The sequence below is a fragment of the Paroedura picta genome, chromosome 10 (assembly GCF_049243985.1).
Source record: "Paroedura picta isolate Pp20150507F chromosome 10, Ppicta_v3.0, whole genome shotgun sequence".
Taxonomy (NCBI): Eukaryota; Metazoa; Chordata; class Lepidosauria; order Squamata; family Gekkonidae; genus Paroedura; species Paroedura picta.
Window position 1 is genome coordinate 15,204,316 of NC_135378.1, and position 14,738 is coordinate 15,219,053.

The window sequence follows — 14,738 nt, forward strand, 5'->3', positions numbered from 1 at the left end:
TACGGCACAATATCTCCAATTTATTGTCTTTGCCACAGTACAAATATTCACAAATCAAACATCCTTTGTCTGTCAAAGTATGTAAACAAGTGCCCACAGTTGTCCTTATCCCAGCTTTTAAGGATGTGAATGTCTTTAAAAAGTCCTTCAAATCAAGTTTAACCTTTTATCGCTTGCATATGGAATCAGGAGCTTCTCCCCTTAACAAGAGTCTCTATTCGTAACTGTACAGCCTGTGCAATGCAGTAGAATCACAGTGAAAACCCTGGATTATTACGATCTTTACAGCAGGACCCAATCCATTTGCATTAATAAACCCAGTTAGAGAAGTATTCTGTCGAAGAAACGAGGCTCCAAATCCCAGAAACTGACAGTTAGAAATGCTAGTTTGTACATTAAAATGACCTAAAAATATTGAACCAACCCATCTTTTCCTGTCCTCTTACAAGTATCCACTTGCGGAGATACTTTCCAGTCAAGAAAACAGTAGTGCAATTTAAGTAGTTTTTACTTCATTGAGTTTCTTTTAAGTCCAGTATGCAAATGCCATAGCTCTGTGGAAAGATATGAAGACGCTTCAGTAAACAAGAAGAGAAAAAGGAACTTTGGCAAGCCCCTGCAGGCTTCCTAGTCCGTTAAAGCTTGTGTTAAAGTGGTTTTGTGTTTTTTAAAAAAGTTTTTTTATATATATATAAACTAAAAAAAAAAGCAGAAATAAATAGACAAATGACTGTAAACTGTCTTGAAATTATATTTTTTTTCTCATCAATAGCTGGCACATCTTGACTTTATAGTCATTGAGAAACAGAAGAGAAGTTTGACCTAAGAGGTTTCACCACCAGGGCACCCGGGGCCTGGAAAAACCTAGAGGGACTACATTCTTATTTTTTTAAAAAGAAAAGATACGTCATCAGCAGTCTACCAATGTCACTCTCAAGCACTTTCTCCCACAGCCTCACTTGGACTTCTTCTTGAAAAGGCTTTTGATTTTGGAGGGCTTTTTATTTCGTTCCCCGTTCTGGCAGAGGTCCTGTGATACGCTGCTTATCCGCGGGGCGGCGGCGGCGGCGGTTTCGTGGCCTGCTTTGCTTTCACTGCTGGTGGATGAACATGAGGTGTGGCGAGGCTTGGGGACGGGGACACCGCTGGAGAGCTGGTGCATGCTGCAGGACTTCTCCAGGATGCCGTTGTAGACTTTACTCGCGGGACTGAAGATCATACTTTTCGTCTCCGTCAGGCCGACGCAGTCAGGGGAACCCCTGGAAATGTCAGCAGTTAAGGACGAAGAGTCTCCGGTGGAGGACTCTTCCAGTGTGAGTTCTTCCCGCAATATTTTTTGAGGGGACAGGGGCTGATATATTTCAAGGCTTGAAGGAGGAGACTGCTTCCTCCCGATGGACGAATTTATGGAGTCACATTCTGAGCCGGTATCTTGCACGTCCCTAAAAACAAAGGGGGAGGGGGTGAAAGCATTGTGAGAAAGCAGAAAAGTCATTTATTTATTTAGGGCAGGGATTCTGAGGAAACGGGGTTATGCAAGAGCTCCCCAGGGGATACATGGCCTTTCCCAGCAGTTTGAATGGCTGCTGGAATCACCAGAGTAGGGTTGGAACCACTCTGGCGCGGTTCGGCTGGTTCGGTAATTGCCGAAGTGGGCAAACTGCACTGGATTGCACAACCCTACACCAGAGTCCACTTCCCCTGTTGCTCTACGGATCTAGTCTCTTTCTCTTCAATGGAAATGGCAAATGATCAATTGACTGATTGGCGGGCAACTGCATATAAGAACCAACTCTTCTTCTTCCTCAGTAATCTCAGGGCTCTCTCAGCCTCACCTCCCTCACAGGGTGTCTGTTGTGGGGAGAGGAAAGGGAAGGTGACCGTTAGCTGCTTTGAGACTCCTTCAGGTAGAGAAAAGCAGCATATAATAATAATAAGAGTTGGTTTTTATATGCTGCTTTTCTCTACCCGAGGGAGTCTCAAAGTGGCTCACATTCACCTTCCCTTTCCTCTCCCTACAACAGACATCCTGTGAGGTGGGTGAGGCTAAGAGAGCCCTGATATTACTGCTTGGTCAGAACAGGCTGTGGCAAGCGCAAGGTCACCTAGCTGGTTGCATGTGGGGGAGGAGCGCGCAATCAAACCCAGCTCGCCAGATTAGAAGTCCGCACTCCTAACCACTACACCAAGAACCAAATCTTCTTCTTCTGCACTGGTATGGACAGCTTAAGATTAATTATGCTTAGACAGCTGATTTCAGGCATCAACAGTGTTTCTACTTTGTCTATTTTAAGAGCAGATGCCATGTCCCAGCAAAGGAGGCACCAGCCAAGCCTCATGGGGGAGGGAGTCCCAAAGGTGATACCAGGGCATCAGGCAAAAAATATTGGTGGCTGACCTATAATGGTAGCAGCGAACAACCAATGCTGTAGACAAAACAGTCCCCTCTGCTCCCTTATCCATCATGACTTCACAACTGCAAGATTAACCCTCCATTAATAACTTATACTGATGGGGATGCCCTGGTAGACTGTTCACCAGACAGTCACACTTGGACTGGCTCCCGATGGAGTCCACTCAAGAAGCCCTACATATCCCTGTGTCCCCATCACAATTTCCTAGATCAATCATCCTTTGATTATTCCTTCTAGGGGCCCAATGTCTGGACCGGAAAGGTGCTCAGACCCAGAATTCCATGAGGCTGTGGAGGTGTGGCCTACAAAACTCGCCATGATGCAACACGCCATTCGCGTACCATTGTTTGTCAGCCATGAAATAAATTGCCTCATCCTCCTCTTCTGTGCGGTACGCAGCAGGGCAACTCGACACGGAGAGAATGTCAGGGTCCGGTGAGTGCAAAGTAGCTTGTGTGAGAGGGGTGTGTGGTGTTTGTGCCAAGTGTTGAGACTGTGGAGAGGACGGCACGACGTTTCGCCTGGAGCGACACATGCTGCTGCTTCTGGCTAAGGTGGCAGGTTTCACAATGGCCCCTGAGAAGAACAAAATGACACAGTTCACAGTTAAATCTGCTGATGTACGTTATGTTATAAAATAATTTCTTGCAGAATACAGGTCAAAGAATAAGTGTACTTTTTAGAAGATCGATTCGGAAATCACAGGTCCACAGAATCACAGAGTTGGAAGGTGGCCTACAGCAGTGGTCCCCAACCTGCGGGCCACGGCCCGGTGCCAGGCCGCGAAGGCCATGGTGCCGGGCCACGGCTCCCTCTCCCCGCCCCCCCCGCAGTAAAAAACTTCCCAGGCTGCAAGCTTGTGGCCCGGGAAGCTTCTTACTGTGGGAGGGCGGGGAGAGGGAATCAGGGCCGCGCCACGCCCGTGTGGGCCGCGCCCACGCATGGCGCATGCGCATGGCGCATTCATGCATGCGCAATGCGCGGGCGCGGCTGGATGCCCTGCTGGTCCCCAGCCTCAGAAAGGTTGGGGACCACTGGCCTACAGCAGGGGTCGTCAACTCCCGGTCCGCGGCCTGCTACCGGGCCGCAAAGGCCTCAGTAACGGGCCGCCACACCTGCCTCTCCCCCCCCCCCCCACAGAGAAAAGCTCACCAGGCTGCTTCACTCACGGCCCGGCTAGATTTTTGCTGCGAGGGGGGGGGGAAAGGTAGGCGCCGTCGCCGGCATGCCGGTGGACACAAATGCGAATCTGCGGAGCTGCCACGCATGCGCTTTAGCTGCCACGCATGCGCATTAGCTGCTACGCATGCGCGTTAGCACCCTCTGGTGGTGAAAACGTGCATGCGTGGCAGTTCAGCGCATGCATGTTTTTACCACCAGGGGGTGCTAACGCATATGCACGGTGCCCGGGCTGCCGGCTCTTCCCCACCCCCAGAGGTGGTCCTCAAACCTATAAAGGTTGGGGACCGCTAGCCTACAGGCCAGCTTGTCCAACCTCCTATTCAATGCAGGATCAGCTTAAACCAGTAGTCAACCTGTGGTCCTCCAGATGTCCATGGACTACAATTCTCATGAGCCCCTGCCAGCAATTGTAGTCCATGGACATCTGGAGGACCACAGGTTGACTACCCCTGGCCTAAACCATCCATGATAAATTTCTGTCAAGCTACTGCTTGAAGACTGCCAATAAGGGGGAGCTCACCAGGTTGGGGGCCCCTGGCCTTAAGCATCCAGGATAAGTATCTGTCCAGTCGCTACTTAAAGACCACCAATGAGGGAGAGCTCACCATCTCCTTAGACAGCCCATTGCATTGCTGAACTACTGACTGTGGATTTTTTTTTCCTGGTATTTAGCTGGTAATGTAAGCTTGGGAGACTGAAATAAATCCCCTTGGTGTTGAAGAACAATCGATCTGCATTACATGGGAATCAAAACATCAAGAAAATGAAAGACTTGGACCTGACCAATGATAAATCTTCAACCAGACATTTTCACGAAGAAGCACTGGACTTCTGAATGCCATTCCAGCCCAGATATAGCAGAACAAAGTTGCACTGCATTTGTAATGCATTTGTAATGCAACATTTGGAGTTTATCTCTAAAGCCAAATGGGAGAAGGCCAGTTCTGATACGTTTCTAGTTTACAGAAATCAGCAATGTCTGAAGAGGCCATGGCGAATGAAAAAACAAAGAAGTGCAGCACATAGGACTGGGAACAAGGTGACATCCAAACACAGAAACAGCATGCACAGCCAAAAGAGCCATAAAAGCAATATATGACAGCATAAGCCTAGAAAGAGGAATTAAATTGCTTGCCAGCAGCAATTGTACAAACATGACTCAATACAGGCATTCCACATAGTGCTTCCAAACAACAGAAACACATACAGGGACAGATGATGGAAATAAATATCTTTCTCCAGCTAAAAATTTATTACTGTTTAGAGACTGGGAAAATGCGATACCCCAAAGAACAGAAGTACATCTGCTGAGGACAGGATTTCCTGGCAAGTAAGATGTAATGGGGTGGCTGTCCACCTCTAGCCTCACTTCCTTGAGTACCCTTCCTTCCCTCCTCTCCCCAACAAGGGGCAGCAAACATTGCCCAGTGCTCCTTTAACTCAAAGCTTTCCTTTCTCTTTCGGAGCTACCACCCCTGGGTCACTGGAAACAAAAGAGCCACACAAGGAGCTTTCAGAAGGCTTCCAGCAAGCATTTCATCCTGTAAAGCAAGAAAGGGAGAGCATCTCTTCTCCAGCCGCCCGTCCAGAGATACATTTCAGAGGCTGCCTGTGACATCAAGGGAAGAACTTTGGATATCACCACTGTGCAAAAAGAGCACAGCATCCAAGGGCTATGCCTTGCAGGAAGCATTAGCCTTTTCTTGCACAGGCAATTGGGTGGGAAGAGGGAAGAGTGTGCATATTCTGCTACAGTAACAGAGGACACAGAAGGGTACTCTTCCTCTCTCTGGGGCTGCCCCCTTTCCCTATTTTAAAGGAGGAAATTGGCCTCTGCTCTCAGATTGCTTCTTGGAAGGGGAGAAAGGAAGGAATAAAGGACACACCATCCACAAGTGCCTTCCAAAATGCAGCCGCTACCCTCATTGAAGGGAACAATTCCCCTCTCTGTTTCAGGAAAGGATGCTCACTGGGCCATCTTTCTAACTTAAAAAGTGTTTCTCATAACAGTGATAAGGTGAGTGGCTATTTACAACCCTGGACAAGCCAGCTATCAGTAATTGGCTACTGATGTTTTACGTCACTATCCTAACCCCGTGTTCCCCAACCCCCGGGCTGCAGCCCAGTACTGGGCTGTGAGGCCCTCGGTACCGGGCCATGGTGTGTGGGGAGGGGAAGGTGTGGGCGCGGGTGCACCAGCGGGCGCGCCTCCCTCCCCTCCTGCGGTGCGGCCTGGGGGGGGAAGTGTGGGCACAAACGCACCTGCGTGGCATCTCTGCACCTGTGCGTTTGCGCGGTGAGCATCATACTGAGGGAGCGTTTGCACCTGCCAGTGGCCGCAAACACCCCCTCAGCACAATGCTCGCCAGCGGGTGCAAATGCGCAGATGCGGAACTGCTGTGCCTGCGCCCGTGCCTCCCCCCTTTGCGTTTGTGTCCGCGCCTCCCCCCCCCCCCCAGTCCCTGTCCCGAAAAAGGCTGGAGACCACTGCCCTAACCCATTCCCTGAAATGCACCCACTAGTTTCAAAATGAGAAAACAGCCGGCAAGGAGGCAAGGAGACCAGAAAACCGAGGAAAGCAGTTAAAGATAGCACAATTTTAAATAATAACAGCTGGAAAACTTCTCTTTTATAAATACTTGCTAAGAGTTCAAAGCCCTTTCACTTTCTACCATATAGCCAGCCTGTGTATTCTCCGCTTTCTGTACTGTTGGCATCTTTAAGCAGCTGGTCTCTTGGAAACGATGGTTAACCTGCCCTTTGTGTTTGCATTTCATTTGGTTAATCTCTGGCCCAGGTGCATCATTTGCCAGCCTTTGGCATATCCCCATTTGCCTTTGGTGTTTGCTCCGGCAAGACGCCACGTACCGTGGAACTGAGAGACAATTGGAGGCGTATCTTCATCAAGATCATCCACGCCACCTGCAATTGGGTACGGTGGGATGGAGACCCGGGGCATGACCACCCAGCTGTGATCAGAGTAAAGTGAGGATGTCAGGCTTGGTAATCCTGAGTTGTGCGCTATCTGGAAGCCACAGATCTTCTCAATCTGCTGCCATCGGTAGAGGCGCTCCCTCAGACAGGTGGTTAACTCAGAAAGTGCTTTCCTGGGAAGGAACACAATTAAGAAATCATTTCCTATGCAATCTATACCTGCAATATTAACAGCGGTGTATTTCAGGAGCCTCATTTGTCTTCTGGAGCAAGTTAAAATTCACATCGTCAATCTTGATATTTCTTAATTTTAAAAAATGCAGTGTTGATAGTACTTGACAACCGACTGACTTGGTGTATTTATTTCGAAGAAGACTTTTATACCCCACTTTTTTTCTCTGTTAAGGATTCTCCAAGCAGTTTACAATCACCTTCCCTTCCTCTCCCCATGACAGATAGCCTGTCAGGTAGATGAAGCCGAGAGAGTTCTGGGAGAACTGGGACTGGCCCAAGGTCACCCAAGCAGGCTTCATGTGGAGGAGGAGTGGGGAATTCAACCCAGTTCTCCAGGTTAGAATCTGCTCATCTTAACCACTACACCCCATGTGCTCTGGCAGGGTGTTTCTATGCCATCTGTTCAGAGTCCTGGTTAAGGTGGCTCCCAATGAAAACAATACCCCAAATATAAGAACAAGGCATTAAAAACAAGCCATTAGAGGCAAACCACATTAAAGCTATCCATAAAGCCAAAGCGGCTCACTAGAAAGCTGACAAGGTATTGAAGAACTTGGGTAAAATAATGTTTTGGCCTGGGGTATAAAAGGAAGTACAGGAGATACCAGCGAAGCCTGAAGGGGAGGGAGTCCCAAGGGTGGGGCTCCACAACAAAGAATGCCCTCTAGTCACCACCTCCCCCACCCCCCAAAATAAAAGAGAGCAGGGTTTGAAAGGCAGATCCTTAGATTGAGGGCTGGATAGTAAAGGAGGGGATGATCCAAGAATTTTAGGGCCTTACAGCAGGGGTATTCAACCTGTGGCCCTCCAGATGTTCATGGACTACAATTCCCACGAGCCCCTGCCAGCTTATGCTGGCAGGGGGCTCGTGGGAATTGTAGTCCATGAACATCTGGAGGACCACAGCTTGACTACCCCTGCCTTACAGGTCAAAAACAGAACTCTGAATCGTGTCCAGAAACAGGATAACCAGTGCAGATCTCTCAAGGCAAGAGTGACACGAGTCCTCATAATCGACCCTTGAAAGTAATCCAGCAGCCACATTTTGGACCTTCGTAAAGGCCCACATGGCAGTTGGGCCAACCTGGATGTGATCAGAGCATGGCTCCCTGTGGCCAGGTCATGCAATTCAAAGAAAAGTTGCAGCAGCTAAACCAGCCAGAGGAGACCACAGAGGACACCCGAGCCTCCAACTGCAGCCCAGAATCCAGGACTCCCAAGCAACGAACCTTCTCCTTCAAAGGAAGCGTAACACACACACACACACACACTTTCTTACTTGGCTTCCAGAATCTTGTGGTCCACTTCATCAAGGGAAGAGCTGTGCGCAACATGTAATGTCCCAAAGACAGTACTTCTCTTCTTTTTAATCTTTTCTGCCTAAAGGATAAGCAAGGAGTCAAAGATTATAAAAACTGTTAAACTGGGGAATATAGAGAGAACCTTTTTGACACCAGGTTATATATGAGAAAGTATTACCATTTTAAAACTTTAGTGGCTTGGTCATATTATTCTCGGAGATAACCTGCCCCACTACAGCTTCCGAAATAACCACACATTGAAACAGAGGTCTTTCCACAGGGCTGCAATTCCCTCCCACTGGAGCCTTGCCAAAGCTAAATATATTTTTAAAACTATCAAAAAAAGATTTAAGTAGACATTTTGTCTGTACTATGACAGAATGTCTGTACTATGCCATAGCTACAGTACAATGCACACCAAACAGTGGGGTTTACCCCTCCCTACTTCCCTGGAGCATGGTGAAGAAATCCCAGTTAAAATACAGGCTTGCTTTCTCCCAGGGATGGCAATGGGAGAGGAACAACTGCAGCATCAAGCTGGCTTTGCACACCTTTCAATTTGCTTGTGGCTTAAGTTTGATGTCTGAATGTCACTTTTGTACCCGTCTTCAACCAAGTGTTACCCATTTGTGAACTCTCAGGATAGGAACGAATATCAATCCGCCTTTAGTCAGAAAGCAGACTGAACCCAGTAGAAACCCAGAGAAGGCAGCAAGGGTGGCCTCTGCAGCAGGAGCCAAAGCACGCAGCCCTAGAATTTCAATGACCATTGTTGCTAATACACCCACTGAAGTCTGCTTCAAAGCAGGAATTTTTAGGAGTTACAGCTCTGCAGCCTAGATAAACCAGGACTCCACAGTCAAGATAGCCAAGGGCTTTTGTGAGCAGGGGGGGAAAAATCAACAGGCTTTTGCTATTTTTGGCCCTGCTGGCTCGAGAATTCACCATACCTCCTCCTTGGCAATAGCTAACTGCATTTCTGCATTCTGCCTCTTAATGTTGTAGTACTGGACTTCCACTTCGTGCGTCAACTGGAGCCACTTCTGCAGTGCATCAGGGACAGACCAATTGCTTCTCAGTTCAAACTCCTTCTCAGCCTTTTTTAAAGCCATGCGGACCTAAAGGAGAATTGAGAGGCATGATGCAGTCAGGAAGACAGAATGTACAACAGACAATTCTGCAAAAAAAAACAAAACCACCGCCCTTTCTGTCTGCTAACACTTCTATGGGGAAGGAAAGACGGCGTGGCATAGCCCCATCCCATCAGATCTCGGAAGCTAAGCAGGGGTGGCCCTTGGGAGACCTCCAAGGAAGACTCCGCAGAGGAAGGCATGACCTTGAAAGCCCTTTGCTTGACACATACCATGCTTAATAACCGTCTTTATTTTTATTTCCTGCCCTTCCTGGTAGCTCAGGGTGGGTTACAGTATATAAAAATAATCCATACTAAAAAGCAGTATAAATATTATTGATGTGGAACATCTACTGGCACTGTCCAATGGATGTCTATGGACATGACATCCGTAGTCCCGCCTCCAGGGACTGTGCCAGTAGATGGACCGGGGCAGTTGTGCCAGAGCACTGAGGCGAGCTCATTGCTCTGGCATTGTCTTCCAAGGCTGCTCCTGGCGTCCAAAGAGTGGGGGCAGCCTCGGGGGACTGGTGGGGTGGGGCCAGCCCAGCCCAGCGACGTACAGCACTGTGTTGCGCTGGGCTGGCCCCGCCCCGCCAGCAGACATGGCAGTAGGTAAGGAGGGGGACAGGGCAGGGAGCAAGGATTCTCACCCCTTATGTGGATGTTCTACCTAAGGGGCGAGAATCCTCATTGGTTGATTTTTAAAAACATTCTATAGTTGCAGAAGTCAACACACAGCCTCATTTCAATAAAATTTGGGGAATTCAGTTTTGTATGTAACAAGACTACCAGGTTAGTTGATGCGTCAATTGTATTAAGTACCTGAAATCAGTTTTAAAATGTGGCCGATTAACTGGGAAAGGAGAGCTATAACTTTCTCAAAGATTATTCTGAGTATTAGCAACTTCCGGTATGCAAATTGCAGATGGCAGGCTCCATCTCTGAAGAAAAGCCATCCCACAACTTGATGCACTGGGTGGGAAATCCCATGCATGCTCTGGCTCTGAAAGGAATGGGGCACCCCCACAAAATGTCCATGGCCAACTGTGCAGGCGCAGTCCCAATGTCGGGCCGGGCATGAAGACAGAAGGCAAAAGCAGCTGTTTCACAGCAACTAGCAGCACAAACGTAAGAAGCAAACGACAACGTAGAAATACCTGAACCAGCTCCTCTTCTGCATACTTAAGTCTGCTGAGCTCACATTCGGCCCCCTCCCGCAGTTCTCTCAGACGAAAGGCTTCCCGTTTGGCATCATTAATCTCATCCATCATCTTGCGCTCCAGATTTTGCTTTTCTACGGCGACAGTCCGGTTCTCCTCCTGCGCTTTCTCAAGCCTTCACAGGAAACATTGTCCCCACCCCCAAGTCAATAGAGCCGACTCAGTTCGGTTCATAGTGCAGCAGAATGAAATAATTTACGCCCCACTGAGTTATCATTACCGAGCAACACTTCGTCAGATGCGTGAAGGGTTACCCATCTCTAAATTAGGCGGTGTTTACAACTGTAAAGGTAAAGGTATCCCCTGTGCAAGCATCGAGTCATGTCTGACCCTTGGGGTGATACCCTCTAGCGTTTTCATGGCAGACTCAATACTTGGTTTGCCAGTGCCTTCCCCAGTCATTACCGTTTACCCCCCAGCAAGCTGGGTACTCATTTACCAACCTCAGAAGTATGGAAGGCTGAGTCAACCTTGAGCTGGCTGCTGGGACTGAACTCCCAGCCTCATGGTCAGAACTTCAGACAGCATGTAGGCTGCCTTACCACCCTGCGCCAACAGAGGCCTGTTTACCTTATAAATAGAGGGGGAGGGAAAGAATCTGTGGAGAATGGAGCTGGACAATCTGACAGTTGGTGTGGGTAGGAGCATGAATTGTAATGTTCCAGCTCCAATGCTAGCTTGGCTGGGACTTCACCAGTGGTATAAGCAACATACAATGAGGGTATAGTAATGAGAACCTATGATGCAAGACCGTTTACAGAGGCGTCATGCATGCATGTCTCGGAACGGGAAGAGGCAAATGCTAAGCCCTTTTCACCCACCTCTCTTGCAGTTCACACAGGCTTTGCTCCGCTGTCTGAAGGCTTTCCAGATCTTTCATCATTTTTGTGATGTGCTCTTTTGAGGTCTTGTTCTGAGTGTATGCAAACCAGCAGCCTCCCAGACCAATCACAATAGAAATTGTGAGCACGAAATCTTTCATCCAGTTGTGAGGTGGCCCTGAAAAAATGCACAAACAATAGGATAAATATGCAGACGCCAGACACTCCCCCCCCCTCTGCCCCAAACTGTTAATTATTAATGGCATTTCAGCTGGCAGAATTTTCTTGAGAAGAGGGGGAGGTGTTAATGGGGTTTCATTCCTGGGATGGTAAGCTAATTCCAGCCATAAGGGAAGGCAGGGTCTAAACATTTTTAATTAATTATTGTGATATTTAATTTTACAGTATGCACACAGACGTCACAGAAACATACACTTCGGCACTGAACCTGAACAGTTCCAACCTTGCATTTCCTCTTCTAACCCTAGCCCAAGGATAGTCAAACTGCGGCCCTCCAGATGTCCATGGACTACAATTCCCATGAGTCCCTGCCAGCGAATTCGCTGGCAGGGGCTCATGGGAATTGTAGTCCATGGACATCTGGAGGGCCATGTGATGGCCGGGATCCAAACTCGCACCCAAGAGGGCAGGTTGTTTCCTCAGACCGCATGGAAAACTATTTTTAAGAAACTCAGAAAGAGACGAGTTGTGACAAGGCACAGAGAACTGCTTGTCAGGGCCAAGTAGCTGACAAAGCACATGCAGGACTCACTCAGGGCAGCCTTACGAGTAAAGGTATGTGCATTCTTCCTCCTTGCACATGGCAGCGGGGAAGCCAGGAAAGCTGAATCCTATGCCCCACTTCCAGAACAGCCAGGCTACGCTGACCAGCTGGGGCGGCTGTGGTTCCCCCAAGTCTATGGGCATTATTCAGGCGCCATTTCCAAATCCCTTCTGAAACTACATAAGAGGTGGCGGTTGTTGTTGTTTTTTTCTTTCAAAAAATGAATTTCATTTTTTTAAAGAACAGAAGCAAAATTACTAGCCCATACAGGTATTTATTAACATGAATCATTTATGGCTTTATTAAAAAGAGGAAGGAACCTGAGTCACCATGCCTGGCCACCTGGAAGCAATTCATGCCCACTGGGAGGGAAATGGCATTTACAAGTCTGGCCTGACTGAGCTGTTGGGGTTCCATAGCGTTTTGAGGCTGTGTGGACCAGCACAAGAGAAATTCAGAATGCAGCTGTACCAAACATAGCAGAGAAACTTGGCCCAACTGCTAAGTTCCTTCTTCCTGTGAATGGGAGGAAGGAGGCACAGAGAAAAGGGACAGGGTTGTTTGGGAAGAACCAGAGAGCCCCAGTGGTGAGAGGGGTAGGCAAACTGTGGCCCTCCAGATATCCATGGACTACAATTCCCATGAGCCCCTGCCAGCATTGGCTCATGGGAATTGTAGTTCATGGACATCTGGAGGGTCACAGTTTGCCTACCCTTGGGTGAGACACTGACAGCAAAATCCTTTTTGGCAGAGGACTTTAAGGGGGTGGGTGTGGCTGAGATGAGATTGGTCAAGCTTATGATGAGCCTGATCTCCTGACTGGCTAAACTTGCTGTCAGTCCAGGAAATGCAATCCACACTGTCCTCAGGCATGTCATCAATTTAGAGGGCTATTTTCTTCAACTTAGATCAAACGAGGCTATTGTGGGGGGAAAGGTGATTCCCCCACCCCTCTTTAAAATCCACATAATCATTTCAGAATTAACAAGTATCTGCGTAAACTCATAGGACAAGCCCAGCAGGCGGGGGAAAAGGAAGAGTCAACATTTCATGGCTGCCTCAGCTGCCAAGTGCAGCTCATTGATTCTGGAAGTGAGACGTAGGATGCAGCTTTCCTGCCCTGCCGGCCGCCTACCTTGTATGAAAGAACAATGCAAGTCTATGTAGTAAATACGTGGCAAATACAATTGACATCATTCAGAATGCATTCTGCCGTCAGCTAAAAGGCTGGCGGGGGGAAGAAATAAAAATGGTACTGACGTGTAAGTGGTCCAAACAAAACAACATCCAGGGCCTTCAGCTGAAGTTTCTGCCTGTGGCTCCGATCATTGATTTTCAGCTGAGAGATCATAAATGCATGTTCATTAACCGCTATCCTGCACATGACAAATTGGAGGTTTTAGATTCCTTGTCCTGAAGGCAATCGCTTAAAGACATGGTTAAAACAGTGAACATTCTGCAGCATGAAGCATGCCTATAACAAAGGCAGATTTAGGGTATATTGACCAACACTCATGCCCATTAAGCCATATCTGATGAGGGTGCATTGGGCCCCGTAAAACCCCCATGGACGGTGAGAGCCACATGCCCTGACTGGTTTGTACTCAGTGACACCCACCCTGTTGGAGGACAAATTGTTGGAGGACCCAAGGCTGGATGTGATGACTGCTCACGTTAGACAGAGTGACACCCAACGTCTGCCTGCCTTTTCCTCTGAAATGAGTGTCCGAGTGGGCCGCCCCAATGGCCACCAGTCCCCCAACAACACCTTCCCAATGGTGGGGACAAGCCAAGGGGCTTGCAGCATGAGGCAGTGGGCCCCTCTCTGCCACTCCTCAGTGGAGGCAGTGGAACATGAGGGGCCAAAGAGGGTGTATTTCTGTAGAGGCACTGCTCCCCGTGTCACCAAGCCCCACCTACCTGCTTGCCCCAAAATGTGCTGGGCCAATAATGGTTATCAAATCCCCCTGCCTACCAGTTAAATGAATTTCATGCTCGATAGGGGTGGCAGCAAGCTAATTTGTCAAGAGACTGGTAACAAAGCGATTCCCCTGCAACGATTATTTCACAAGCTTTAGACTTTTCCTGTTTTTCTATTGAGATGGATCTTCACCTAGACAGAAGGGCCAGAGCCATTCCCATGCTATTCTCTTCTCTTCAGTGGCAACAACTGTGTCAGGACACGATTTCAACACATCTATTCAGAGGCAGGAATTGTGTCCTCTGCAGATGGCCGGGAACTACCAGCAAGCAAAGCGTCTCTCAGGACAAATGCAGGGACACTGCCTCACAGAACTACCAATCCACAGCCGAAATCCTAAGTGAACTGACAAGGGAGCAAGTCCCTCTGAATAATAACACCCTGCAACATATCAAGCATGCATATGGAGAAGTAAACTCAGGGATATACAATGAAGGATAGGAGACCAATGATGGAGACCAACAGTGTTATAATTCCTAAAATAAGGCAATCTTATTCAGATTGTTCAGAAAAAGAATTCTTCAATTCTTTATTTTATTTTTGCACCAAAGAGGAGTTTTGACTCATTGTCATCAGCACCACCTGGTTGGTGGGATCTCAGTCACTGGGGTGGAAAATACCTTCACTGCTAGCATACTGGCAAATGTTTTTGTGCAAGGACGGAGTGTAAGAAAGTTAGATACGTGCTCTTCGCTTTTGCATGTTGAATTTGAAGCATCTCCCGCCCTAACT

General features: G+C 48.3%; 1 protein-coding gene across 1 annotated transcript in view; it reads right to left on the bottom strand.

The window, feature by feature from the left end:
• STIM2 (stromal interaction molecule 2) overlaps positions 1-14,738 on the bottom strand; it is a 108,961-nt gene continuing 94,223 nt past the window's right edge. Inside the window, exons 5-12 of the mRNA XM_077301455.1 lie at positions 13,286-13,401; positions 11,242-11,419; positions 10,358-10,535; positions 9,016-9,183; positions 8,044-8,144; positions 6,465-6,703; positions 2,756-2,990; positions 1-1,442 (exon numbers count right to left, since the gene is read on the bottom strand). Coding sequence (XP_077157570.1) covers positions 956-1,442; positions 2,756-2,990; positions 6,465-6,703; positions 8,044-8,144; positions 9,016-9,183; positions 10,358-10,535; positions 11,242-11,419; positions 13,286-13,401 — 1,702 coding nt within the window. The 3' untranslated portion in view covers positions 1-955. The remainder of the gene's footprint in view (positions 1,443-2,755; positions 2,991-6,464; positions 6,704-8,043; positions 8,145-9,015; positions 9,184-10,357; positions 10,536-11,241; positions 11,420-13,285; positions 13,402-14,738) is intronic.